General features: G+C 46.6%; 1 protein-coding gene across 1 annotated transcript in view; it reads left to right on the top strand.

Moving 5' to 3' along the window:
• LOC147748045 (uncharacterized) overlaps positions 1-27285 on the top strand; it is a 381293-nt gene that overhangs the window by 333645 nt on the left and 20363 nt on the right. Inside the window, exons 24-25 of the mRNA XM_086926975.1 lie at positions 5494-5523; positions 16104-16133. Of these exons, the coding sequence (XP_086783101.1) occupies positions 5494-5523; positions 16104-16133 (60 nt within the window). The remainder of the gene's footprint in view (positions 1-5493; positions 5524-16103; positions 16134-27285) is intronic.

Genomic DNA, 27285 nt, shown 5'->3' with positions numbered 1-27285 from the left:
CCGGGTGCTTTTCGGACGGTGTTTTAAACTCTCCCACGCTCATGACGAGCTCAGCTCGTCATGAGCAACGGTGCTCGTGTGCTCATGACGAGCGGAGCTCGTCATAACGGTCCGAACGCTCGCACGCGGGGCTAATTCCCCCGCTGTGCTGAACATTCTTAAAAACAGGTGTGGCCGTGAAGAGCTCAGCTCGTCATGAGCACACGAGCACCGTGGTTCATGACGACCTGAGCTCGTCAGGAGCACCGGGGCGCTGTGCACACCCCCCCAGCCCCCCAGCACAGTGGGGGAATTAGCCTCGCAGGCAAGGGGTTAAACAAGCGCGGTCACGTGCGATGTTAGAACGTGATCCCATTGTAGTCTTGGTTGCTATGCTGTCTATAGCAACAATGTTAAGCTGAGCTGGTCCATAAAGTTTTTTGTTTTTTTTTAAACTTGAAAGAAACGATATCTATTACAGCGGTTCACTCAATAAATTCACATTGTCGAAGATAAAGCCAATGACATGTATGGCAGGGGGGGTGTCTTTTTATGCAATACCTACAGAATTATCACGTAGTTGTTATATGAATCGTGTGTCAATTTTTTCATTAAAACAAAGTTCATGATGAAAAAACCATTTATGTTTATAGTAGTCGTGTTTTGTGACTGCATTCCCGACGGGGATATATTGGAAAAAGTTGGAAAATCGTGATGATGGAAGGTAAAATTGTTCACTGTATTTTAAAAAATGCACATTATCAGAGAACAGAGAAGTCTTTTTGCACTCATTTACAAATTATAAATTTCAGATAGCTCATTGTTTCTCTCGAGATCTACACCACAAGAGTCTTTCTCTACGTGAAATAACACCGTCCATCTCAAATCATTTTTAGTATGATTTTTATCCATACAATGATTAACTAATGGGGTATTAGCAGTTTTTTTTATGGATCCTCGATTTATGCTGTATTATTTGCTGTCTCAATTATTAATTTGTTTCCCCAATATATGATTTAGAGCATGGACATAGTATGCCATAAACAACATTTCTTGTTTTACAATTCGAAAATACATCATGTTTCCACATGATGTCTTTGAACAAGAATAACGATCCTTGCATGATTGATTGGCAACATGCACACGTTCCACATTTATGATGGCCTGCAAGCAACAGGTGGTAAACATAGCTGGTCTCTTAGTATGTTTCTATTTGGTGGCCTGGGCAGTGCTGCATGGATCACTTGATTACTAATACTACTTTCCTTTTTCAAGGCAAAAAGCGGTCTTGAAAGGGATCCATCAAGATTTTGAATCAAATGCACATTTTGATTGATCACTTTTTTCATCAGATTTGTGTGTGGACAAAACGTTGTTACACAAACAAGTCTTTCCATGATTGGTTTTTCTTTTTTCTGTAAGAGGCATTCCCTAGGTGTCCACCATGCCCTTTTCATGGCATGTTTTAGAAGTTTGTTCAGGTAACCCCGTGCTTTCAATTTGACCAGTAAGTTGTTTGCGTGATACATATAGTTGTTTTTTTGCAAACAGTTCCGTTTAATTTTCAAAAACTGACAAAATGGTAGGTTGTCCGAGACTCCGTGGATGATGGCTTGAATAGAGTAGTGCTTTATTTCTGTCGATCGTTTTTTTATGTAACATCGTTATTAATGCTCCTTCTGAGATGATTACCTCAACATCCAGAAATATCAACTTGTTTGAGTTGTGATTTAAACTAAATTTAATGTCTGCTGTACGTGCATTCGGCCACTCGAGAAGTTGGAGTAGATCACTTTCACTTCCGTTCCATATTAAGAAAATGTTCTCTAAATAATGCACCGAATTGGTGATATACTGAAAATATGGGTTATTAATATAGACAAATCTTTCTTCAAATTTTGCCATGCACAAATAGGCTAGCTCCAGCACAAAGAGACAGCCCATGGCTGTCCCTTTGATTTGGAAATAAAAGTCTGTGCCAAATCTGAAATAGTTTCTTTTGAGCACGAAATTAGCTAATTGCATAATGAAATCCGTTTGGACTCTTACTGGATTTTATCTCTGTTTCAAAAAAGCTTCTATGTCAGATAGGCTGTCATCTCGTGGTATTTGGGTGTACAAGGACACCACGTCCAGTGTTACCAGTATTTGTTCAGCAGTCTGAACTCTTGGGTTTCTATTTTGTTGATAAAATCTGTTGTATCCGGAAGATACGATGGGGCTTTTTCCAAGACTGGTTTGAGGAAAAAAATCAACGTATTTAAAAACCGGTTCTAATACTGATGGGCATCCAGATACGATTGGTCGACCTGGAGGATGCGTTTCGCTCTTATGAATCTAGGGCAAGATATACAATAATGGGATCGTAGGATATTTTTTATTGAGTAAATCTAATTCCTTTGGTCCAATGATTCTGTGGTCAAGCCCTCCTTTCAAAATGACTGATAATTCTCCTTGTAGTTCCGATGTTGGGTCTTTTTCAGTCTTACAATAACAGTGCGTGTCTTGTAGTTGTTTTAAAACCTCTGTTCTATAATCTGAGGTACTCCAAATTACTATTGAACCATCCTTGTCCACAGGCTTTATTGTTATGGAGGAGTCATTCTGTAATGTTAGAATTGCATATTTTTGAGTTGTGATGTTATGTCTAACAAAGTTTCTTTTTTTTCCCATGCCCGTAATCGCTGAAATAATTGTTTGTTCAAATGTTATAACGTCTTTTGGGACTTTATTACCCGGGGGACAAAAGGAGGATTTAATTTTCAATCTTGTAGTTTCTGTAGTTGTTGGAACCTCATTATCTAAAAAAAGGCTCTAAGTCTTATCTTTCTACAAAACTCAATGATCTCAGACCACATTTTGACAAAGTTTGTGGTTTTGGTAGGAACAAAGGAAAGACCCCTCCTTAGAATGGTTTCTTCAGCATCTGACAGTGGGCGAGATGAACAGCATAAGTGATTTTGTCACAGTATTCTCTAACAGCAGTGAATCTTCCCAAAAGGGATTTACCACTTCCACCACAAACCATAGCATTTTTTTACTATACGCATGTAGGAAATACGCTTTTTCTGTGTGACAACCTGGATTTTTCACCTTTTGCTGGACCCTATTTTTTGCTTGCTGTAGAACTTTGTGCACTTTACCCCTGCTAACTAGTAGGAAAGTACCTTTGCTACCCCTTCTCAAAATAGTTGAACTGGCATAACCCTAATTGGCATTTTTAACTTACCTATAAGTACTTAGTGTATGGCACAAGGTGTACTCAAGGCCTGCAATTTAAATGTTACTAGTAGACTACAGCACCTGTTGTGCTATCCACTACAGTAGCAGTGCAACCATGGATTTAGGCCTACCACTATACCATAGCTGGGGGCATCCTTTTGACACTATAGTATCAGTCCTGCTTGAGTGCCTAATCCTGCATGACAGGTTTTCTAGATTTAAATATAACACTTCGGTCACACTTGAAAGGGGAGAGAACAGGATGCCAGATCAATTCTTGCCGATCTATTGTCTGGTTGCTGAAGGTCTCTGCTTTTGTCCTACCAAGCCTGTCTCTGAGTTTATTGTAGGCACATTAGCTGCCTCAAACTGGATTTAAGTGTTAGATGTGGGAGGACAATAGAATTACCATATTACATTCCTCACACACTCCAGCCCTGAAAGCCTGTCTTTAGTTTGGCTAAAGACTTTTACAATCTTAACAATGTAAAAAGTGGGCAGGGATTGCCTCAGGAGTTTTGACCCCATTGGTTAGTGCATGCCCATGAGTCATTCCCACCCACTAACTATTGCCAGGCATACATGTGACACCTCAAGGCACCCACTTCAGAAAACGTCTTGGACTTGTGGAAGATCAGAATCAGGACTGGAACTTCTGTGTGTGACCTAAAAGGAGCTATGAATGAATAGACCTGCTCCCTCTTGTACACAGGAAAAAGAAGTGGACTCCAACCATCATACAGTTGACCCCCTGTTCAAGCTACAGGGATATAACAAGCTCCTAGAGACTTTTTCCTGGAAGTACTAAGCTGACCTGTGGCAAATGTAAAGGACTGGACTCTGCTGTTGGCATCTGCCTGACACCTTGTGAGTTTCTAAGTAACTCCCATGTGGTATTGGGGGGCGCTAGAAGTGTACTTCTGTAGTCAAATTGGGACTTAAAAGACTATGTCATAAGGTAAAATCTTTGACTAGGTGGGTCTTGTTGGTGTATCCTACCCATGCTCCTTTGCTATCAACCTCAAACTGCATGTAGGCGTTGGTCCACCATGGCCATTGGCTGTAATTGGGGTTTTGTGCTTTTGGTGCTATTTCTACTTTAACAATGTACATCTGTGGTTCCCATTATTGGATTTTAGTCAATTTGGTGCCATTTGGTTTATTGAATGTTACTCTAGTTTACTAATTCAATTTGGGGATTTTATTGCTTTACGTTATGACTTTATCAATGTTTTGATACTGCATGAATACTTTACGCACTGCGTTATGTTCAACCTCTGCCTCACACCTTACGAATCTTTAAGTAACTTCCAAAAGGTCTTAGGGGTTAGAAGTGTACTTCTGTAGTCGAATGGGACTTATAGGACTATGTCAGAAGGTAAAATCTTTGACCAGGTGGGTCCACGTAGTGTATACGACCCATGCTCCTTTGCAATCCTCCTCAAATTGCATCTAGGTCCGAGTTCACCACGGTCATTGACTATAATTATCATTTTCTGCTTTTTTGTGCTATTTCTACTTAAAAAATGTGCATCCCTGGATCCTTTTATTCGATTTTTGTCACTTTGGTGGCATTTGGTTTATTAAATATTACTCTAGTTTTATAATTCAATCTGGGTTATTGTTTTATGTTTTGACTTTATTACTGTTTTGCTACTGCATGAATACTTTTCACACTGCCTTAAGTTCAACCTGCATGCTCAATCCATAGTTACCAGGTGGTTGAGCTCTTGTTAATTTAGTGACTTTGAAATTTCACTCTGGCAAGGGTTGAGATTATTTCTTAAGGTTGGCAGTCACCCACCCCAAATAAGAATCCAATTTCTTACAAAACAGAAGGAGGATCAAACACAAGACTACCTGACAAATTCAAGGTACTACATAGAAGAACAGTGTGTGCCATTTGTGAAACACATACTCAATTTTCTCATGTCCATACAGAGGCATTCCTTTCAGCTGCCACCAAGGTGCTTTTTCCCAATGGGTAACAGCCGACAGTAATGAAGGTTCTTTTACTCACAGAAGAAGAGGCAATAGATCTGGTGCCGGGTATTTGGAAAGTACACTCTGCAGACTTTGGCTACACTGGACTTACATCTTTACAAAGCAGACACTGTTGTCAATGTTTTGCACTGTAGGTAGTCAAATGATGTATACAAAGCTGTTGTCTTTCTGCTCTCGGTTACTCCATACTCACAGGGTACTTACTCTTTACGTAGTCGCAGGGCAGAAACATTTCTTAATTTTAATATACAACACTGTTAACACTAAACTAATTTCTTTTTGTTCTAGACATGAAACCAGAAACTACCCGAATGCCTGGTAAGTAAAGATATGCATAAGGGATGCTTCTTTAGCAGTCACTATGTAGTTATAGAGCAGATTCAGTGTGCTGTACTCCATGAGAATGTGTAGTGAGGAACTACTGTAGGGTTTTACTCTACGGTTCTAAAGGGTTCGTTACCCCAATGCAGATGTACTCTGTTCTGGAGATTCCGCCACGCAGAATTTTCACTCACAAAAAGAGAACTGGACACACAGCTTGGGTTCCTAGGACATGGCAGGCTTTTTATATGTATATTCATGATCATCTGTGCCCTACGGCCAAGTATTATGAACGTAAATTAGGATGTTTCCTAATTCTCAAAGCTTTCAGCATGACGTAGAAAATTAGCCAGACACTGGCAAAGCAGATCTGCAATGAGAGGCCATTCACTGTGTGCTACTGCCATACCTCAATACTTACAGGGGAGTGGAGGATCTTAAGTAGGCAGGTTCAATGATTACAATTTGTTTTTGAAGGCTAAACTATATTTCTATTCCTCTCTCTTTGGCCTTTTTTATTCCAACCATAAACACTCTTTTTGTCCAGGGCTTTTATTACTTTGTATTGGTTGTAGGAACAATAATAGAAAACATACTAGCAGCATAAGTACAGCGTCTCCACAAATCCCGGAGAAATAAAAAAAAATGGCAAGCAATATATGCCATCCCTGGTCTGCGGCAAAAGGGGTGTGGTGGGGGGGGGGAGAGGAATGCGGAATGTCAGGGGCTGCCACACGTGTAATACCTGTAAGGCGTACATCTGTAAACAGATTATAAGGGAGGGGACGGGGAAAGGACACCACAAGACATCAACCATACGATCTTCCAGCCATACCATCTGTGGTCCCTGTCCTAAAACTCTGACAATAGCTATCAGGGAAGAGGGGAGAGGAGGGAATTTACCCGACCGTGCTAAATCATCACTGGGTGCCCTGCCACCATCTGGGGTTGTATGCCCTCTTCCACAGGGGACCCTGGGCAGATTTGTTGTCCTCTTCTCCCCGTCCTCCCTCAAGTGGTTCACCATCACACCCCACAACTCAAGTCTCTCTCAAGATGTTCACCTGTATGAAATCTTCTAAACCTGTATTCTTCTGCCACCACCCAATCCAAGAGGCTAGCTCTCCAATTGCACTGCGTCGGTGGTGCCGAACTTGCCCAATGGATAGGGATACAGCGCATGGCAAGCACTAGACCTAGCTGGGCAAACCTATAACCCATATTCCTACCCTTTTAGGGAGCATCAAAAGGCCCAGTGGAAATGCCGGGTCATCAGTTCATCAGGTTCACTGAACACAGCACCCATTCCCAGAAGGCTCTCAGCATGTCCATGTTACATGAATGAAATCGGCTGGGGTCTCATCGCAATGGGTACAGCCAGTTGACTGTGCCGGGTAAGCCCATGCAGCACCTGCAGCATTAAGGAAGCCCTATGGAGATAATAGAATTGTGTCAGCTTAAGCCTAACATTACTAGCTATTTCCTGCACCTGACCTCTCGCTCGCTTCGATTCACTATCCCTGAGTGGGACTTCAAGTTCCCCATTCCAATTACCATAGGCTGATGCTGTCTGTCTCACTGCAGGGCAACATACAACCAGGAAATGAAACCCACACTAGAGCCAGGAGCCAGCATCACCGTCAGCGTCTGGGACTCACTAGGTTCCTCGGGAAAACCCATCCATATTTCCTGAGCCATATGGGACACACTCGCGTATTACAGAAAGTGCCCCGGACCCACACCGAAAAGCATGAAGGGTTTCTAGGAGCCTCAGGAGCAGCTCAGCAGAATATGTCTGATAGTATTCTACCAGGAAGCCTTTCGGTCCCAGGCACTTTCCTCAAGCCATGTCTCGGAGGGCCTCCTGCAATTCATCCAGGCATATCTCCTCCTCTAGGCTTTCCCTTTGTTCCACCAATAGTCTAGAGACCATGACCATATTTAGGAATGTCTCCATGCTGTGCTTCGCATCCCCCAAAGAGGGCGCATATATCCTTGCCAAATGGTCTTGCAAAGTCAAATTGATCGCTGCTTGTCCCATTACCGTCCCACCTGGGTCAGGGAAAGGATCATTTGCGGATGCCGTTTAAGGAGCCAGGCCAACATTCAGCCAGACCAGTCCCCCTCTCTGTATAATCTTGGACAGTAATCCCGTCGCACATGACAGTTCAGACGGTCCCAGATGCCGCCAACCTATCTGTGTGCCTTAGCTAGAGTCTCCTCATCCACTGCCAGACCTACTGCCTGTCTCTGCAGCCAGGTTTAGTGGGCCACCCCTTCTTGCAGCTCCTGTTCCAATTTTTTTCTGGTGACGTATACCTTGCTGAGGCTCTACTCCCTCCTACCTACCTTGAAAGCACCCCTTTCTGAGCCATGGGTCCCCACAGTGTTCCAATTAGTGTCGAAATAGCCCTGTACTGTTAGCTGCATATCCAATTTATATTCAGGGTCTCCTAGAGACTCTGAAAGAAGACTTCTTAGGGGATACGAAGTCTATGACCGCCCAGTCTGTATTCCAACAGCAGGGCAGTGTGGTCCGAGAGAAAACGCACCTGGTAGCTCACTCCCTGAACATTCAACACACCATCAATAGACAACAGAAACCGATCCAAGTGACTATGGGCTCGGTGCATGGGGGTATAACAGGAAAATTCCCTAGCAGTCAGATGAATCTCTTGCCATATATCCACACACTGCAGTCTGGTCATGGTCTCCCACAGATTCATGTTCATATTTGATTTGGTCACTAGTCTGAGTGGGTGTCTATCCATATGACCGTCCAGGACACAATTGAAATCCCCACCCACACTTGTGGGCATACCCACATACAGTATAAGACTATTCTCAAGCGTCTCAAAAAGGTCACCGTCATCATTATTAGGTGCACAGGTGTTAAGAAGGCACAACTCAACTCCATCCAACATGTCATGCAGCAGAAAGTATTGCCCCTCTTGGGGAAGTATTGCCCCATGTGACTACACTGCTGGATCCTGAGTGCAACCCAAATGGAGACCCCGTAGTGTATGACAAGTATGTTGAGGAGTAAAGCTGCCCCCTCCACTTTTTTTGCAATTTTTGTGCTTCCCCATCAATCAGATCTGTCTCCTGCAGTATCGAAATATGTACCCTCATCCACTTCAGGTAGGTATGTGTGCTACAGAGTTTAACAAATGAATTCAGGCACCTTACATTCCATGGGAGAAAGCATGTATGCCCTTCTCTCAGGAATAATTAAACAGCAGAGTTCTGAGGACCAGGCACAGCCCCCCTCCCCCAGACCCCTACTACCTACCTCTCCCACCACAACCCCCACAGGAGCAGGAAAAACTGCAAACTGCAAGAAAATAAAGCCAACTGAACAAACACAGATCTGTCTCCCTCCCCAGGTAAACACAACTAAACTAAATTTGTGTCTCCCAGCCATGGTGTACCCCGCCTGCCCGTATAGAAGTCAACTAAGACTCGTGACTGCATGAATTTCCAACAAAATCTATACTCCAATCCCAACTGTAAAATATATCCCAAAGGTGAGGTGTAGCCTGGGGTAACTGGGCAGCAACCTGAGTCACAGTCCAGCCGTTATGGCGTTCCTATAATACCAGCACATTGTCCTCACACAACACAGTCATCACCACACACAAAACAAGAGGGGGTAATCCAAACTTAGCCAAAGCCCGCCCGTTGAACCAGCCCCAGGCACCCGCGTCTTCCCTTGAAGGAATAATGTGCCCTTGTGGGCCCATCAAGGAGAAAGTCTGAACAGTCACTCACATTGGGACAGAGCACATGCCGGCTGTATAAAATATTGTGTCCGCTGCATGTAACTCCCAGGAGAAGAATCCCTCACCAACCTAGGTTCGACACAAGGCCCACTGGAGGTAGACAGCACGAGCCAGGCTTAGCCAGTCAGATGAAATCTGGCTCAGTCTCAGGAAGCTGCTTGTCCTCCACCAAGCGCAAACCTCTCTCAACGGAGACAGCAAAGGTGGCCAACTCCCCCTATGCCCTGGCTTCTTCCTTTTCCTAGCGCTGTCATTCCAAATCCAGCATGCCATTCCGACATACCGACACCTTTGCACTGGACAGAGAGCACTGCTGTCGCCTTCTTCTCTTCTTCGAGTATGAGCCAGTCGCTGTCCCCGCCCAGTCTACTCACGGAACTCCCCCGGGGTCCAGACTGGGATTTGGCCATCACCTCAGATTTCCAATCAGTCCCAGATGTCCTCTGGCCTTAAGAAAAGGTGTGAAAGGCATTCATGTAGCATTTTACGTTTGGCTGGAGAGCAGCATGTATTTGAGGCCCATTACTTTAAACTTTTGCTTAACTCTGCTAAAGGTCTGGTGCTGAACAGTCCATGTGTAGTCTATAAATATTTGGATAATGGGTTCTCGAACGTCGGGTCACCCTGCTGCCGTACCTCCTGCAAACTTGCATTTCGGTCTCTGTAATACAGGATTTTTATGATAATAGTTCTCTGGCACCTCCCAGAGGCAGAAGAGACAACGTCCTGTGAGCCCAAACCACATCAAACAACTGTGGCAGACAGGCTTCCGAGATCTACGACCTTATCCAATCCTCCAGGAATTGCTCAGGTGTATGGCCTTCAGCTTTTTCAGGGAATCCCAAAAACCTCAAATTACATTTACGGTACAGAGCCTCTGCATCGTCTGCAACTGGGCCTCGAGTGCAGCCACCGTGGCCTTCGGTGTTATCCTCTACTCCTGTACTTTTGACACCAGTTGCTCCATGACAACAAACTTTTCAGCCACCTTACGGACATCTGGCTGCAACAAATTGACATCCAGAGCAATGGCTTCAATATTTGTTTGCACCAAGGCACTCGAAGCTTCAATGACCACCAGGTTCTGAGCCCCGTTGGACCCTGTGGATCTTGCAACCCCCCAGCCCCATCCATCAGCTGCCCCCCGCTCCAGAGGTTGTAAATCTGTCTATTTGTGTTTGCTGCATAGACCTGGTTATTCTGTCTTTACCCATGATGGCCATCAGTTTTAACATACTAAGGGTCGTCCTGCAGCTAGGCCATTCAGAGGATTTGACAATGTGCTCGCTGAGAATCCACAGGAGATCACCACATCTGAGGCAATGCAGGAGACCAAGTGATATATCCAGAGATCTACTGAAGTCCCAAGAACGCGCCATGCACCCTCTCCTGCCCCCACTCTGTAGATAATTGTTCCCAAGAACTAAGTCTGCAGGGTATTCAGGCAACCACACAATCAGGACCATTCACTCCAGTGGGCAGCCAGAGCAACGCCAGGCTACCCAGTCTGTGGCATCATTAGTGTGAACCAAAACAAAGAAGCTCCAACTAAGCACTAGGAGCAGCAAGGGCCGCATTACCGTATGGCAACCCCACTAGGGAGTCTCTTGTTGAAGATGAAGAAGGGAGGAAGGAGGACAGGGGTCGCTGCTCGCTTAGGTCTCTATGCCACCATAGTTAAACCCTCAAGCATATTGACCCAAGGGCCCAGCCTAAACTGTCTAGAGGAAGCAGCACTTGCGGGAAAGGAGCTCCTTTGGATCCAACCTCCAGAGGGGCGCTGCGTCTGGCCAGGCAGTTCTCTCTAGCAGAAATAGGCGCTATGAGGCCAACCTATTCCACAGTGCCTGCGGCAGCTCCAAGTGCGTAGCAAGAAGTTGGACACTGCATCTGTCCAGGCAGTTCTCCCCGATAGAGGCAGGCACTTGGGGCCAGACTTCTTCAATCCCTGCGGCTAGGAACCCTATACTTCACCGATCGCTCCAGCGACCGGCAGCGGGGCTGACGTCCAGGCGAGTCCGGGGGCCAACAAGGTTGTACAGGCCTCACACAGGGATGCTGCAGCAATCACTGGCTCTCAGGCTCAGAAATTGGCCAACGAAGGCCACATTGCACCCCCCACTGCGAGCCTGATCAAGATGGGGGTCAATTTGAGGGTCACTGCCAACCGCAGCGCAGTAGGATGATGGCGGATTATAACGCGAGCCGGGAGCTGCACTGTAATGCAACCCATTGGCCATCTTGCTTGCCATTCCCCGTTATTTATTGTTGATGATATAACAGGGTTCTCTTGGTAACGATTTCCTGGAAGCAAAAGATAGATATGCTTTCCTGTTACTTTGTGCTTGGATAGGATACCTGCTAACTGCCCAGCGGATGCATTCAGGACATAGCAGAATGGTTCATGGGGTAATGTTATAAGAGTGTAGTACTGGAGGTCAACACAACTACTTTGAATCGAGGACTGGTGTTTCCTAACATTTGTTCTTGCTTCGCTCACAAGAGCCAATTGCCAATACCCTTTGGTTCACTGATGGTTTTAAATTCAGTAGTAATTTAACTGTATTTTTCTGTGTTCCTATGCTTTTCTAAAACACAGTTACGGCTCCTCCGCAATGGTGGAGGTGTGTCACCCAACTAGCTCAAAGCAAGCAGCTCAAAACTAAAACAATATTTTAATATTGTTTTATTTTTCAGCTGTTCGCTGAGCCAGCATGTGCAGGGAGGTGCGGGCTGAGCCATGGGAGAGGGGAAGAGGAGTGGTAGGTGCACTTTTAAGTGCGAATGTCCGTTTGGGTGGCTGTCTTAGGCCAGCCAAACTGACATGTGCACTTAGGTTTCTCCAAACACCTGTATTCCACAGCCCAGTTGGAGAAACAGCACAGACTCCCTGTGCCTGAGTGAGCATTAATGCAGCCCACTCAGGCCAATCCTCACGCTGCTCTCATGGTTGAGGGCAGCGTAGGGATTGGATGGGGAGTCTGAGATGTTGTCCCAATGACTGCTGGGACCAGGAACTGGATGCAGAGGAGCGAGAGGCAGCCGGCAGCACCAGGTAAGTCTTTTATTTTAATTTTTTATTAAACCTCACACACGCTCCCCTCTCAGCCCCTCCCATGCCTCCTCCACACACTCCCACTCTTTATCTCTGTCAGCCGTCACTGCTAAGACAGCAATCCTTTCAGTCATGGGACTGCATCTTCATTCGCCCTATTTTAAGCTTGATGTCTCGGGTGAATGGAAGAGCTCTCTCTGCTCTTGAAGTCGTTGTTCTATGGTCTAAGGGAGCTTTGGTCCCTTCTAATTCCAGATCTGGTTGCGTTGCCCTTCCTTGATAGGCCTATCTCAGAGGAAGTAGCGAACCCTCGTCCTGTGGCTATCATCTCTTCCCTCGGTCTCCCTCCTCTATTGGTGTCCATTGGTTGCCTTACTTATGATCTGAGTGCACGTACAACTTGGTTAATAATAGAGGTTTGGAGATAAGATGTTCAATCACAGTTGCTCGGCACTTCAAACCTCTGAAAATAGCAGCAATTCCCCTCAGTTCTTGCTTCACTTTGGCAGAGCATTTTGCACACTCTGTTATCCCTCTGCTGGTGCACTGTTTAACAATGAACAATACAGAGGTCATTATGCAAATAGCAACACACTGTGTGATGTGGAACTAAAGCATCAATCCTCTGAAAATGCGCTGCAATATTGAGATCTACTGCAGACACTATTCTGAACAGGAGCTGCTCTACTTACATTGCACCTACCCTGTACAAACTGCCCACCCACACTTGTAATTACACTACAGTCACACCTTCCAAAACATTCCCCATCGATGCATTTATCCTTTAATTTCAAAATAGTCATGCCATAGAAAATAAATATAGGCACTTGCACTGATGTCAGTTTGTCATAACAATACAGTCTTACCGGATGATTTACTTTCCTACACTTGAGCTACTCTGTATTAACACTGCACATTATATTTATCCATACATGCGTTCATCTTTAATTACACTTCAGTCACTGTAAAAAAATAGTTTAACATACATCTGGGTTACTCGGGAATTCATGGCGGTCACACTGTACAGGCTACTCACCGCCCTTGATATTACCCTGGAACGACAGTACATTACATACTTGCCTACTTTAGGTTTAGTCAATCATTGGAATGCAATCACACTGCAGTTGGCTGCTTGGGTTCTAGTGTGAGAAGGGCCTGGTCTGGGAGTTAACTGGAGTGGACTGCACTATTCCTATTGGAGCAAGGCTAAGACTGTTTTGCAGAAGGCTGGGTCAAATCTGAGGTGGCGTGGTTGGGAAAAGAACGAAAGGCTGGAACGTTACCCAATCGATTGTTCTGGTTGCACAAATTGCAAGCGTTCTTCCCATCACCTTTTGTGTTTGTGATTATAAACAATATACTTACCTACACTCAGAGTTACTTCGGAGTTACACTGCAGTCCAACCGCATGGCACAGCTACACTGACGTTTCTCTGCACTCACCTACACTGAGATTACTTTGGAATCACACAGCAGTCCCCTACACTGGTGTCAGTAATTACAATCTAGTCACAATTCAAAACCTAGTCACCTGCACTGGAGTTATTCTGTAATTACACTGCAATCACATGTAACAATATCACCTTCAGTGGAGTTGTCCTGTTTGCACTGCAGATAGACTATACAGGACATGGACACACTGGAGGTGCCATTCATTACAATACAGTTGCAAAGAAGAATAGAAGCAGCTTCACTTGGCTTACTCTCTACTTGCATTTCAGCCAACCTATACAATATTCTCACCTGCACTGGGGTCACACTGCAGTTACACCTTACAACAAAATCACCTACAATAAAGCTGCTTTCTAATTAGGCAGCAATCACAGTATACACTATATTCGGCTGCACTGAAATTAAACTGAACACTTTTGTGGTCTGCCAGTTTTCAGAGGCTGGTGTACCCTCCTGTCCCTACAGACAGAAGCAGGCCTTAAACTTTCCTCCGCGCTACAAGTTATCTCCTATTCTGACTTGACCTTTCCATGTCTTTTTTCCTGTTGATCCCTTATTTTTGACCAAGCACTTTTTTTAAACTACTGGTGACTTTTCAGGTCTATTTGGTAAATCGCTAGCAGCGGTGGCCACTATTCAATAGGCGCGGCAGGGTAGAAGGGGGCTTGGGAGGTGGGGTAAATGAAAACAAAATCATATCCACAGGTCAGCCGCCTCTTCTTGGTCCCCTTCCATTGACTTCAGCACCCCAAAAGCAGGAGATAGGAAGCACACAGGGTCCACGACTCCCATAGCCAATCACAAGGCTGCATGACAGCAACGTTGTCATTGGTCTGAGTGCCGTAATTGGGAGTTCAGAGAAGGAATGGGAGGTTGTGCATGTTCTCCACCGAGGCTGTGCAATACAGCTGTGCAATAATACTGTTTGGCCAGCCAAAGTCGGCCGGCCAAACCATAATGCGCACTTAAGAGACTAGCCACCATTCATCTCCTAGTTCTTGTGACAGCCAAGCCCCACCCCACTCCTAACCAGCTGAGCCAGAATGGAAAAAAAAGATAATAACATTGTGCTATTATCACTTTATTTTTCCTTTTTGAACTGCTCACAGAGCAGTGGGGTGACGCTCCTCCACCTAGGTGGACGAGCTACTGCTGCTCCTTTTTGAAGCTACAGGGATACAACAAGCTACTAGAGGCATTTCCCTGGAAGTACCCAGCTGACCAGTTGCAATTGGACATGGATTGGATCCTGCTGTTTACCTCTGTCTGACACCTTGTGAGTTTTTAAGTAACTCCCAAGAGGTCTTGGGGGGCGTTAGAAGTGTACTCCTGTAGTCGAATGGTACTTAAAGTACTATGTCAGAAGGTAAAATCTTTGACCAGGTGGGTCCACATAGTGTATCCGACCCATGCTCCTTTGCAATCAGCCTCAAATTACATCTAGGTCCGGATCTACCGTGGCAATTGACTATAATTGGCATTTTCTGCTTGTTGGTGCTATGTCTACTTAAAACATGTGCATCCCTGGTTTCCTTTATTCGATTTTTTCACTTTGGTGCCATTTGGTTTATTAAATATTACTCTAGTTTTCTAATTCAATCTAGGGATATTATTGTTTTACCTTTTGACTTAATTAAAGTTTTGATGCTACATAAATACTTTACACATTGCCTTAAGTTCACCCTTCTGACCCATCCATAGGTAATAGGTGGTTGAGCTCAGGTCAATTTAGTGACTTTGAAAGTTCACTCTGACAAGGGTTGAAATTATTTCTTGAGGTTGGCAGTCACCCACCCCAAAATAAGAATACAAGTTCTGATGAAATAGAAGGAGGAACACACACAAGACTACCTGGCAAAGTCAAGGACTACACGGAAGACAAGTGTGTGCCATATGTGAAACACATATACGCCATTTTCTCATGTCCATACAGAGCTTTTCCTTACAGCTGCCACCAAGGTGCTTTTTCCAAATGGGGAAGAGCAGACAGCAATGCAGCTTCTTCTACTCACAGAGCAAGAGGCAATAGATCTGGGAACGGCTATTTGAGAAGTACACTCTCCAGACTTTGGCTACACTGGACTTACCTCTTTACAAAGCAGATACTGTTGTCAATGTTTTGCACTGTAGGCAGTCAAATGATGTCTACACTGGTATTGGCTTTCTGCTCTGTTACTCAGTACTCACAGGGCACTTATTATTTACCTAGTCGCTTTGCAGAAAAAAATGGTTCTTAATTTTAATATATACGACACTGTTAACACTAAACTCATTTCTTGATCCTTTAGACACGACACCAGGAACTGCCCAGATGCCTGGTAAGTAAAGGAGTACACACAAAATACTTCTTTAGCAGTTACTATGTTTTGCTTTACTCCATGAGAATGTGTAGCGAGGAACTACTGTGGGGTTTTACTCTTCGGTTCTAAAGAGTTCACTATCCCAATGCAGGAGTACTCCCTTCTGGAGATGCCGCCACCAGAATTTTCACTCACACTCGAAAGAGAACTCAGCCTCAGAGTACACAGCTTGGGTTCAAAGGCCTTGGCAGGCTTTTTATATGTGTATTCATGAGCATCTGTACTCTATTGCCAAGTAATAGGAAAGAAAATTAGGATTCTTCCTAATTCTTAAAGCTTTCTGCAAAACGATAAAATTAGCCAGACACTGAGACAGCAGATAGGTGCTACTGCCATACTTCAATGTTGACAGGAGAGTGGAGGTTCTGAAGTTGGCAGGTTCAATGATTATAGGGTTCGTTTTTTTAAGCTAAACAGTATTTCTATTCCTCGCTCTTTGGCCTTTTTTATTCCAACCATACACTCTTTTTGTCCAGGGCATTTATAACTTTGTATTGGTGGCAGATTCCCTTTGGGGATGAACAGATGATTTATGGGTCTGGAGGGGGGCTCCACCTCTGTCAGGAGCGGGCCATGCAGGTAGGAGCAGTGAGGTGCAGCAGGGTGTCAACACACAACGACAAGGGAAGATTACAGGTAAAAAAAAGAAAACCACTTACCTTGCGCTCGCCGCCTCAGCGAAGGGACAAGCACAAAGTAAGTGGTTTTCTTTTTTTTTTAATTTAATTTTTCCTCGTCTTACAACTCCTTCCTCTCCTCGCTCCACTGCTCTTACCTGCACGGGCCGCTCCTGACTTCTATATGGAATACAATGTACTGGACTTCTCACTATTCACATAGTCAATACAGTGGCCTTCTTTACATGCCCTACAGTTCACTTCCCTTCTCGTGACAGCCAAGGTACAAAGTGATTTGTGTACTCCTCCCCATTACCTTCTGGAGACTCACCAAGGACAACGCATTAGTGACTGCCTTGTGAGTTGAGTGTGCCAACTAGTCTTTCATGCTCTCTTGCAAAGAAAACTGGATGCATACGGATATCCTCTGCCACACAATTACCATCTATGCATGCAAGCAACAGACCCCCATGGTTTGGACATGTGCACTGCAGGCCCTTTCTTAAATCTACCATTGTTGACAAGAAGTGGGTGGCAGAAGCCACTCCTGTTTCTTTAGCAAAAGGGACGATAAGGAGCATCAGCATCCCATGACCTCTCTCATGAGATCTGTCATGTCAAACAACGCTAGAGATGCTGCCCATCTCAAGTGTGTTACTGGTGGTCTCTTCAGCAGTGGAGCCACAATCTGATTTGGGGGTCTGTTTTAACCCTAACATTAGTTCTCCAAACTTACAGAAAAATGTTCTGAAAGTCCAAACATTAATCATGATTTATTGTGGATGATATCACACGATTCTCTTGGTAACAATTTCCTAGAAACAAAAGATATATATGCTTTCCTGTTACTTGGTGCTTGGCTAGGATACCTGCTAAATGCCAAGCACATGCATCTAGGTCATAGCACAATGGCTCACGGGGTAATGGTATCCGAGTGCTGCAGTGGTGGTCAACAAAACTACTTTGAACCGAGGCCTGGCGCTTCCTAGAAGTTGTTCTTGCCCCGCTCACAAGGACCAATTTCTAGTACCCTTTGGTTCACTAATGGTTTTAAATTCGGTAGTAATATAATTGCATCCTTCTGTGTTCCTATCCTTTTCTAAGACAGCAATCCTTCTAGTCATAGAACTGCATCTTAATTCGCCCGATTTCAAGCTTGATGTCATCGGAGAAATCGCTCTGCTCTTGAAGATGCTGTTCTATGGTCTAAGGCAGCTTAGGTATTGTTAAAAAGGGTTCCAAAGACAACCGGTAACCAAAGACCCTTTTATGTTGCCCGGCGGTATCGCCTCTATGACCCACCAATATTAATCAATGAAGAAGCAGGCGCTGGAGACTGGAAGGCAGGAAACGAGGATTTTATTCTCTCCGGAGGAGAACACATCAATTCAGACAGCAAGTATCGTCACGAGGTGCTCTAACCACGTCTCTGAGGCCTGGCCTCTTATACTAGGGTTTATGACCTTTATTGCACATAACACATTCTCGCAATACTTTAGTACTTGAAAGAACATCCTCGGAATCTCCCCTTCAGACCCGTTCCCACATACATTTACAGTTGGATTCCCCACCCCGGTCACAACAGGTGATGGTTGTCGCACAGCAGGGCATTCCGCCGATTCACGGAATGCATGGGGTTGATCGGATCTCATGGGGTGGGGGCTTTGATCGGTTTGGGGGTCTTTTGATGGGGAGGGGAAACTTCCTACTGTACGGGGTAATAAACAGTATCCGCAGAGCCAGGTGGCGGCCTGGGAACAGGGAAGACAAACGGGGACACAGGAAAAGGGGGTTTGTATCAGAAGGGTTTGAGGCCATGAAAGGAATGAGGGGAGGTGTCGCGCTGGGAACAGGATGGGATTCCGTGGTGAAGCTGCACTGAAGAGGGGTTTATGACCCAAGGCATGAGAGAGCGGGGGTTGTCAGCGTGCGGGGGAATGCTTGCGAGGTTAAGAGAGAGAGAGAGACGCGCTGGCTATCAGCGAGGGGCAGGGAGGCCATGGTGCTCAAAATGGCTGCCGCTTACGCGCACGAATGGGCTTGGAAAGGGGCAAGATGGCGCCGATAATGTTGACGTTTTGCAGTCTAATCTTTAACAGTCCTCCCTTTTCAACATATCTTAGCCAACTTGCTTACTCAATGTCAATCTTCATCAAATTCCTAACCTCGGCATCATATATTGCTCTCATACGTTCGTTTTCAAAGTCCACAGTCTTAGGGCAAATACAATTTACACATAATGTACACAGGGGTGGTAGACATTGAATTCCTAAACATAAACCGCATAGTACAACCACAGGAATCAGGATAATGGTGAATAGTCTCCAGCCCCAGTTTTTAACGGTGCTCCAGAACCACCCACCCAGCGACCATTCTTCTTGTTCTTGGTGGACTTCCGAAGAGAGTCTATGAAGATGTTCGATGGCCTTGTACACTGAGGGTGAATTGTCCGGTATGTACGTACAGCAGCTGGACCCAATAATGCGGCATGCCCCACCACGATCCGCAAGAACCACATCCAGGACAAGGCGGTTCTGGAGGGCCACCAAGCGGACCGCTTGAAGTTCAGCGGTGTTGTTAGCAAGGATACCCGCCGTGATGTTCATTGTTGTCTCAACTGCTTGAGTCAGATGTCGGATGGCACGGCTGTTTGCCATCGGGCCCCAGAGGGGGACAAGTCCTTTCATAGCATCGATGAATTGCGCTCCTGTTGAATCGGCTTGTTCGATGTCCTTGGCTCGTTTTTGTCTGTGATGATTTGCTGGTGCCACATAAGTCGGAGGAAGGATGAAGGAAATGAAACAAGTGCCCCCCCAGCCTTTGGGGAGCCAGGTGTAAGCCTTCGTGCCGCAGACGAAATACGTGTTTGGAGATGCCACAAAGGAAGGTGGGTCGATGGAGTCCAGAGTTCTGGAAAACCGGCAGGCACTGTGGCCTACCAGCTGAGTCCCAAGCCCTTCCATGCACATGTGGCCGGTGACGTTGATGACTGACAGGGCCACAGTCAGAGTGGCAGCCGTTCGTTTTCGCAGGTAGGAGAAGGTGGTTCTGGTTGGATTATTGAACACTTGCATTTCAACTTGTTCTTTAGCAGGGATGTCCAAGTGGACTGTGTTGTTGTTGGTCTGCGGGCAGAAGTGTGTCTTTGTTCTGTTCCGCCAGACCCCGTGGTAGAAATGCGTTACGGTTTTGCTGGTGGTGGCATTGTCTTTAAAGCTTTCTTGCAGAAGCATCAGCCAGGCAAGACAGGAGCCGTGAACTGAGAAAGGTGAAGGGATGAATGGTATCGAGTGTCCAGTGGCGTGGGGTATCAACCCACAGATCCAACAGTTGGTGGCATTGGTGGCAAGGTTGTGCTGGTGAAGTAGTTGCACGAAGGAGTTATTCCAAAATTCCTTTCGCCTCTCTCTGAGTTGGGGAGAGAGCGAAATCAGATAATGTTCCTTCATGGTGGTAGGCTGGACAGTGGTCAAGAAGGTTTCGTGAGCAGGTGCATTTTCTTCCACAATCCAGAGTGTGGTCATGAGGAGAAAGCAGAAGAGGATTGTGATGAAGAGCGCAATAGTCTTTGGGCTATGGAGTCTGTCTGCTTTTGGGTTTCTGCGGTGGGTATTTCCTGTTACCTTCATCATCTTCTTATTTGGCGCTTCCATCATCTTCTTATCTGGCGCTTTCATCATCTTCAAGGGGCTCGGTAGCGGGCAGAACCACAGACTTTGTTTTGCTTCTCTCCAGGTAACCCTTGGTAGTGTTTAGGTCACCGTTCTGAGATTTAACTCGGTCCGTGGTCTACTTAGCCGAGACTCCCCCCTTTCGACGCAGGAAATACCCTTCTTTTGATGGCACTGTGGGATCAGAGAATTTTGAAAGTTCAAGTGTGTCGGTATCAGGATAGCAGGTTAGTGACGGTCGGTCCTTGTTCAGGAGCTCTTCTTGGCTGTCGATGTTTTCAGTCGAGGTCAGGGTCGAGGAGATCTTCTTACAGTGGTGTGCATGCAGCCAGTTGCGTTTTCCCTCCACCCGTAGTGCTGTTCGGGTGGTGATGAGGACTTGCCAGGGGCCCGTCCACCGGGGTTCCAGACTCTTGGCACGCTGGAAATTCCGGATCAGGACAAAATCCCCAGGCTGAATGGTGTGTCCGGGACCCCTGGAAGTGTCAGGGATGGCATGCAGCACCTGTTGATGGATAACAGACAGCGTTTTAGTCAACTGACATAAGTAATCAGACATTAGGACGTCCGGGACGTCATGAATGGAAGTTGGTTTCGGTGCAGACCAGACATTCATAGGCCGGCCGAAAACAACCTCGTATGGCGTCAAGTGGTGTTTGGTGGGGGTGGAACGCATTGAAAGCAACGCCAGGGGGAGTGCGTCTGGCCATTTCAGTCCTGTGGTAGCTACTATTTTGGCCAATTTTAGTTTCAGTGTGGCGTTATGTCGTTCAACTAGTCCAGCAGATTGGGGGTGGAAGACTGCGTGGAACTTTTGTTTTACACCCAACCCCTTCAAAATGAGTTGGATAACTTCGGCTACGAAGTGGGGGCCATTGTCGCTCCACAAAATTCGACAAAGGCCGTAACGGGGGAAAAACTCCTTTAACAGTACTTTTGCTGTGGCCATAGCAGTGTTGTCACGGGTTGGATATGCTTCCACCCATTTGCTAAATGCGCATACCACCACAAGTACATATTTCAGGCCTTGACACCTGTCTAGTTGGATGTAGTCCATCTGCAGGACCTCAAATGGGTGATTCGGGACCCCGAACCCTCCCCGGGGTACTACAGTTCCTTTCCCGGGATTGTGTTGCAGGCATATCAAACATTGTTGGACCAGGCGTTTGGCGGACTCTGTGATCTTATCATTGTGCCAAACTCTGGAGACAAGTTCAATCATGGGGGCTGATCCTATGTGGGCAGGGGAATGTGCCATAGTCAGTATGGGAATCAGATATGAGTCAGGTAACAACCATTTGTTTGTGTCTTTTGTCCGCCAGCAGCCTTCGTCATCTTTCAATCCCACCCGTGTCCATTCAGTCAGTTCGTGTTGTGTGCTAGCCATTTGAATGTCTCTGATAGTGTCCCTAGCGTCAGACCATTTTTCTGCTTGTGACCTGGTCACGTACATGCGTGTTGTCGTCCTATTTTCAGCTGTCGTTCGGGCAGTGATGTCGGCTAGTGCATTCCCCTGTCCAATAATGTCTGTCACCTTTTTGTGTGCCTGACATTTGATGACTGCAAGCTTTTTGGGGAGAAGGACGGCTTCGATCAAGGCGGAGACTAGATCCCCGTGCAAAATGGGGGTGCCGTGTGAGGTCAAGAATCCCCTCTCCCTCCAAAGGAGCCCAAAATGGTGAACCACCCCAAAGGCATACTGGCTGTCGGTGTAAATGTTTGCTGTAGTTCCTGCTGCTAGAATACAGGCTCGTGTCAGGGCAATCAGTTCCGCTGCCTGGGCAGATCGTTGCGTTATGCGGGCTGTCTCGACTACAGTTCGAGCCGTGGTGACTGCATAGGCAGCTGAAGTGGTGCCATCGGGGAGTTTGATGCAAGAACCGTCCACCCATAGCTCTCCGTCGGGGTCGGGGAAAGCCGTGTCTCTGAGGTCAACCCTACTTCTGGTCTGTTCGTCTGTGAGGGTCACACAGTCGTGTACAGGGTGCGCATTGGGATCGTTTTCTGGTAAGGGCAGTAGGGTTGCTGGGTTCAGTGTGGTGCATCTCTTCAGAGTGATGTGGGGTGCGAGCAGAGTCAGTTCGTATCCTGTCAGTCGTGCACTCGTCAGGTGTTGCGTTTTGGTTTGGTTTAGGAGGGTGTCAACTGCATGGGGTACCAGTACTGTGAGGGAATTCGAGAGCACGATCCCCTCACTCTGTCGGATAGAGATCGCAGCAGCAGCTACGGCTCGAAGGCAAGCAGGCAGGGCTCTGGCTACGGGGTCAAGAGTGGCTGAGAAGTAAGCGCATGGTCGTTGCTTTGGGCCGATGGACTGGGTCAGGACAGATAAAGCGCACCCCTCCCTTTCATGGGTGTAAAGGGAGAAGGGCTTTGTGTAATCGGGGGTACCCAACACAGGGGCCGAGCAGAGGGCATCTCGTAGTTGCATGAAAGAAGCCTGACACTCAGGGGTCCAAGGGAGTGGGAGAGGGATGTCCTTTGCTAACAATGAAAGCAGTGGTTTTACTACAAGGCTAAAGTTGGGCAACCACTGTCGGCAGAAGGAGGTGAGGCCTAGTAGGGAGCGGACCTGTTTCTGGGTCTTAGGGACGGGGGTGTCGAGAATGGTTTGGATCCGGTCAGGAGTCAGTTTCCTTCCGTCTTTGGACAAAAGGTGGCCTAGGTAAGTGACCTGGGGTTGGCAGAATTGCAACTTCTTCTTAGAGACCTTGTGGCCATTTTCTGCAAGGAAATGCAGGAGTTGAATGGTGGCTGTGACAGCTAGTGGAGTGGTGTCGGCTGCCAAGAGGATGTCATCGACATATTGTACTAATACCACTCCATCGGGTAACTGGACTTGATCCAGTTGTCTCTTGAGGGCCTGGCTGTAGATGCTAGGGCTTTCTGTGTAGCCCTGGGGTGCTCGGCAGAACCTATATGAGCGGGCTTTTAGGGTGAAACCGAAGAGATATCGGCTGTCTGGGTGGATGGGGATGGAAAAGAATGCGTTTTTGAGGTCAATGACAGTGAAGGTGGTGGCAGTGGAGGGAATCAAAGTCAGGATGGTGGTAATGTCCGAGACCACAGGGTACTGGGGTACCACCACTTTGTTGATCTCTCGAAGGTCAATGATGAAGCGGTATGCTTTCTCATCTCCTTCTCCCTGTTTCTTAATGATGGGCAAGATTGGGCTGTTGCAAACGTTGCTAACTACTTCCTCTACCACTCCTGCGTCTATCAGTGATTGGATGATTTCTACCAATGCCTTCTCGCCCTCGGGCGATATCCGATATTGTGGAAGTTTTGGGAGTGTTGCATCTGGTCGAACAGTGATGTGCACTGGGTCAATCATCATGCGCCCTACATCCAAATCCGTTTTGGCCCACAGATACGGAGGCAGAGTGTCAAGCAGGGAAGTGTCAGCGTCGGTGATGGAAAACATGTGTCTGGGGGGGCAATGTCTAAGCAGAACAGGATTGTCGTAAAGGAAAACTCGGACTCCATCTTGAGAACATCTAATCGTTGCTCGGAAGTGTTTCAATAAGTCGAGTCCCATAATTGCGTCAGGGCTATTGGAGGAGAGCAAAAACGTGGTGTCAGTGGTGTTGTTTTCTAAGTCAAAGAGGATTGGGGCGGACAAAGGGTTAGTGGAGGGCGTCCCATCGAAACCTGTCGATGTTATTAGTAAGCCAGACAAGGGTGCCCTTGGAATCAGTCGTTTAGATAATGCACTACGTGTTGCGCCAGTGTCTACCAGGAATGGTGACTTTGTACCCAAGACCTTAGCAGTGACATAAGGGCCTTGCTGGTCAACATGGAGCTCGACTGGATCCCTCCCTTGCCCTAGGCAGTCCTATGCAAAGTCATGAACGTCATCGTAGTCAGATTGCTGGCATTGGTTCTGTCGGGGTCGATCAAATGTGTTTGGTCTACTGGATCTATCATTAGTTGCGTTGTTTGGGGGCCCTCGCTGTGGTCCCCTATTTCTTGGTTCGTTTGCTGAATCTCTAGGATCTCTATTTCTGGTGAGTTCCAAAAGAACCGGGCACTGAGATTTCCAGTGGCCCGATCCTTTACAGAAGGCACACTGGTCCTCCCTAATATCTGTACGTCCAATGTGGGGAGTTGAAGCACGGTCTTTGGGAGATGCCGTTTTAGGGACGTTCATCTGATGGTTTCCCCGGTATTGGTCTCGTCCCAGAGTCACCCCTTGCAGTTGTGCTATCATCACCCTCTCCTTTAATTCTTTCTTCTTCCTCTCTGTTGTTCTATCGTTTTCGTTTTTCTGATGTTCATAATATTGGGCCATCTGGAGGATAGCCGTAGGTTTGGAGGCTGCCCAACTACTTTCACTGGCCTGCAGTTTCTGCGAGACCTCCGGTGATAAGCCCTTAACGTAATTCTGGACAAACAGATGGTGTCCGGTTGCAGTGGTCAGGTCCTGGCCGCTGTAATCGGAGAACACCGTTTCAAACCGGGAGAAGTATTCCGATACATCCTCCTGAGGTTTCTGGCGACAAGCCGTTACTATCGACCAGTCCACTTTCTTTTCTGGGATCAGGGTTTTTAATTTCTGCACGATTTTATCCGGGAGGTCTAAAATGGCTTTTAAAGGCTTTTGTCCGGGTTCTCGTTGTCTGTCTATGCCATCAAGTTGTGACCAGTTATGTCCAAACAGCTCAGAGTGGTCGACTTTCCGGATTTGCTTCCACACATCAGCTGGTAGACATAACCCGAAAAACAAGTCGATGTCAGCTAGAGTCATAATCGTCGAACCTAGGGCCGTACCCAACTCAGTATAGAAGGCAGTGGGGTTTTTACGTAGGTCAGGCAGAGATTTCCGGAAGGTCAGAATCTCTTGCCGGTCCCATGGTTGGTAGACCCAATTGTATACTACCCTTCCCTTTGCATCTTTGTTGTTTGCGTCATCGTGAGTCCCTTCACCTCGTGGAGGAACCCAGTAAGGGGCAGCCTCTCGTATCGGCATCATAGTGTTAGGTCGTTCGGTTTGTGGGTCGGTTGCTACGGAGGTAGTGGATTCGGTTTTCGGCTTTTGTTCAGTGAGGTGGCGGAAAACCTCAAGCGTACGCGTAAGGAGGTCCGTCACATCACTCTCACTCTCATCCCCGATATCAACCTTCCGGTACAGAGTCGTTAGGCTCTGTGGACCTTTTTCTTGATATTGGTCCTCGTATGCATTTAAGACGTGGTAACACAGTTGTACAGTAAAGTGTCGTCTGTGACTCCCAGTATAAGAATTAAACACATCCGTGACGGACTCTTCATCCTCCCTCTTCTCTACCAGTATCTTTGCTATCTTGTCGACCCCTGCTCGTTCATGTTTGCTTAGTCTATATGCTCTAACAGGACCAACCCTTCGGGCTTCTGGGTCGCCCGGCGTTGTCGTTTGCGTAACATCTAATACGAGGAGTTCAGCCGGCACGGAGGCCATGGGGGCTGAAGCCGTGGTGCTACTCCCGCTGGTACCTGGGGATAGTGGGTGCTGGGCTAAGGGTTGGGAAGGGGCATATGGAGGGGGCATGTGGATGATCGGAGGACCTAGCAGCAGATCATCGTTGGTTCGTTGTTTTGAGTGTAAATCAGGGTAGAGCGTGGAGGGAGTTCTAACCAGGCACTGGCTTGATGTTTCTATTTCTAGCTTCTGTTTGGTATCCTCTCTTTCTTTTATCTCTTTCTCTAGTTTCTGGGCTGCTAGGTGGGCTGCTTTCCGCAGCTCTTTTCCCAACCTACTCTCAGTTCTCTTTTTGCGTTGTTCGGCTTCTTTTCGCCACATGCCGAAGCTGTCAAGCATAGTGGACGTCGTCTTGTTTTTACCAAGGGCTGTTTCTAGTGCGATTATTCTATCATTTTCGAAGGATCCTATCAGTGGCCACTGACTTTCTCGATCCTTTTTCGTATATTTATGACACAGCTGGCTATAGGCTATAGCGACTAATCCATGCTTTGTGAACATGTCCTTATTAGGGGTGCCTTCCAGCGGAGCCGGATGGTTCATCTCTAATAAGCGGTCCGGGCTAAACAGGCTACTAACCAGTGGGGAGAAGACAGGCATGACGGATCACAATGGGATAATAGTCAGCACTACCTATCTTATCACTGCGCGCAAAGACTAGACAGAATATTTCTATTCTACGTTGTTTGCACGTAGTGAATACCTCATGAACCAATTCTGAGCAATCAATGTTAGGTCAAAAATAAAAAATCAATATGGTCAATGGGGAGAATAAGTAGGCTCGCAAAAGTTCGCGTCACCTACCCTTTCACTATCTGCAAAGAGGGGACCTATTTTTCCCTGTTTGCAGACAGAGAATCTCCAGAAAACAATCTATAACAGTTAATCAATGGGGGGAAGGGGCAATTGTTCAGTGGGGGAGAAAGATAGGTCCGACGGGTGCGTACCTATCCTTCGCTGTTTATAAAGGGAGAGCCTGTTGTTTCTCCGTTTGTAGACAGTGAATCTCCAATAAATTAACACAAAGTAATACTAGTATTTTCTCAACAATTATCAATCACTTTCAACTATCTATCACTTTCGCAATTCGTCGTGTTTACACGACCTTACCCGGACCGCATGGACAGTTTCTCGTCTTCCGAATCCAGCGCCCGATCGTCCTCTTCTCTTCGTACTTCTCGTGGCACTCCTGATGGTTCCCAGTCAGGACCGCAGATCACTCGAGAGAGGTCTGTTCGGAACCAGTGAAGTTCGGATGATCGGCTGTCAGACGAGGGTCTATCGGACAGGGTACCTTCCGATCGTTGCAGTCGTTCACTCTGTCGTCGGGACCTCTCCCACTGGATCCACGAGTCGCTGATGGGCCC

This window comes from Lissotriton vulgaris, chromosome 1_1, assembly GCF_964263255.1.
Source record: "Lissotriton vulgaris chromosome 1_1, aLisVul1.2, whole genome shotgun sequence".
Taxonomy (NCBI): Eukaryota; Metazoa; Chordata; class Amphibia; order Caudata; family Salamandridae; genus Lissotriton; species Lissotriton vulgaris.
This window is presented reverse-complemented; position numbering and strand designations above follow the sequence as displayed.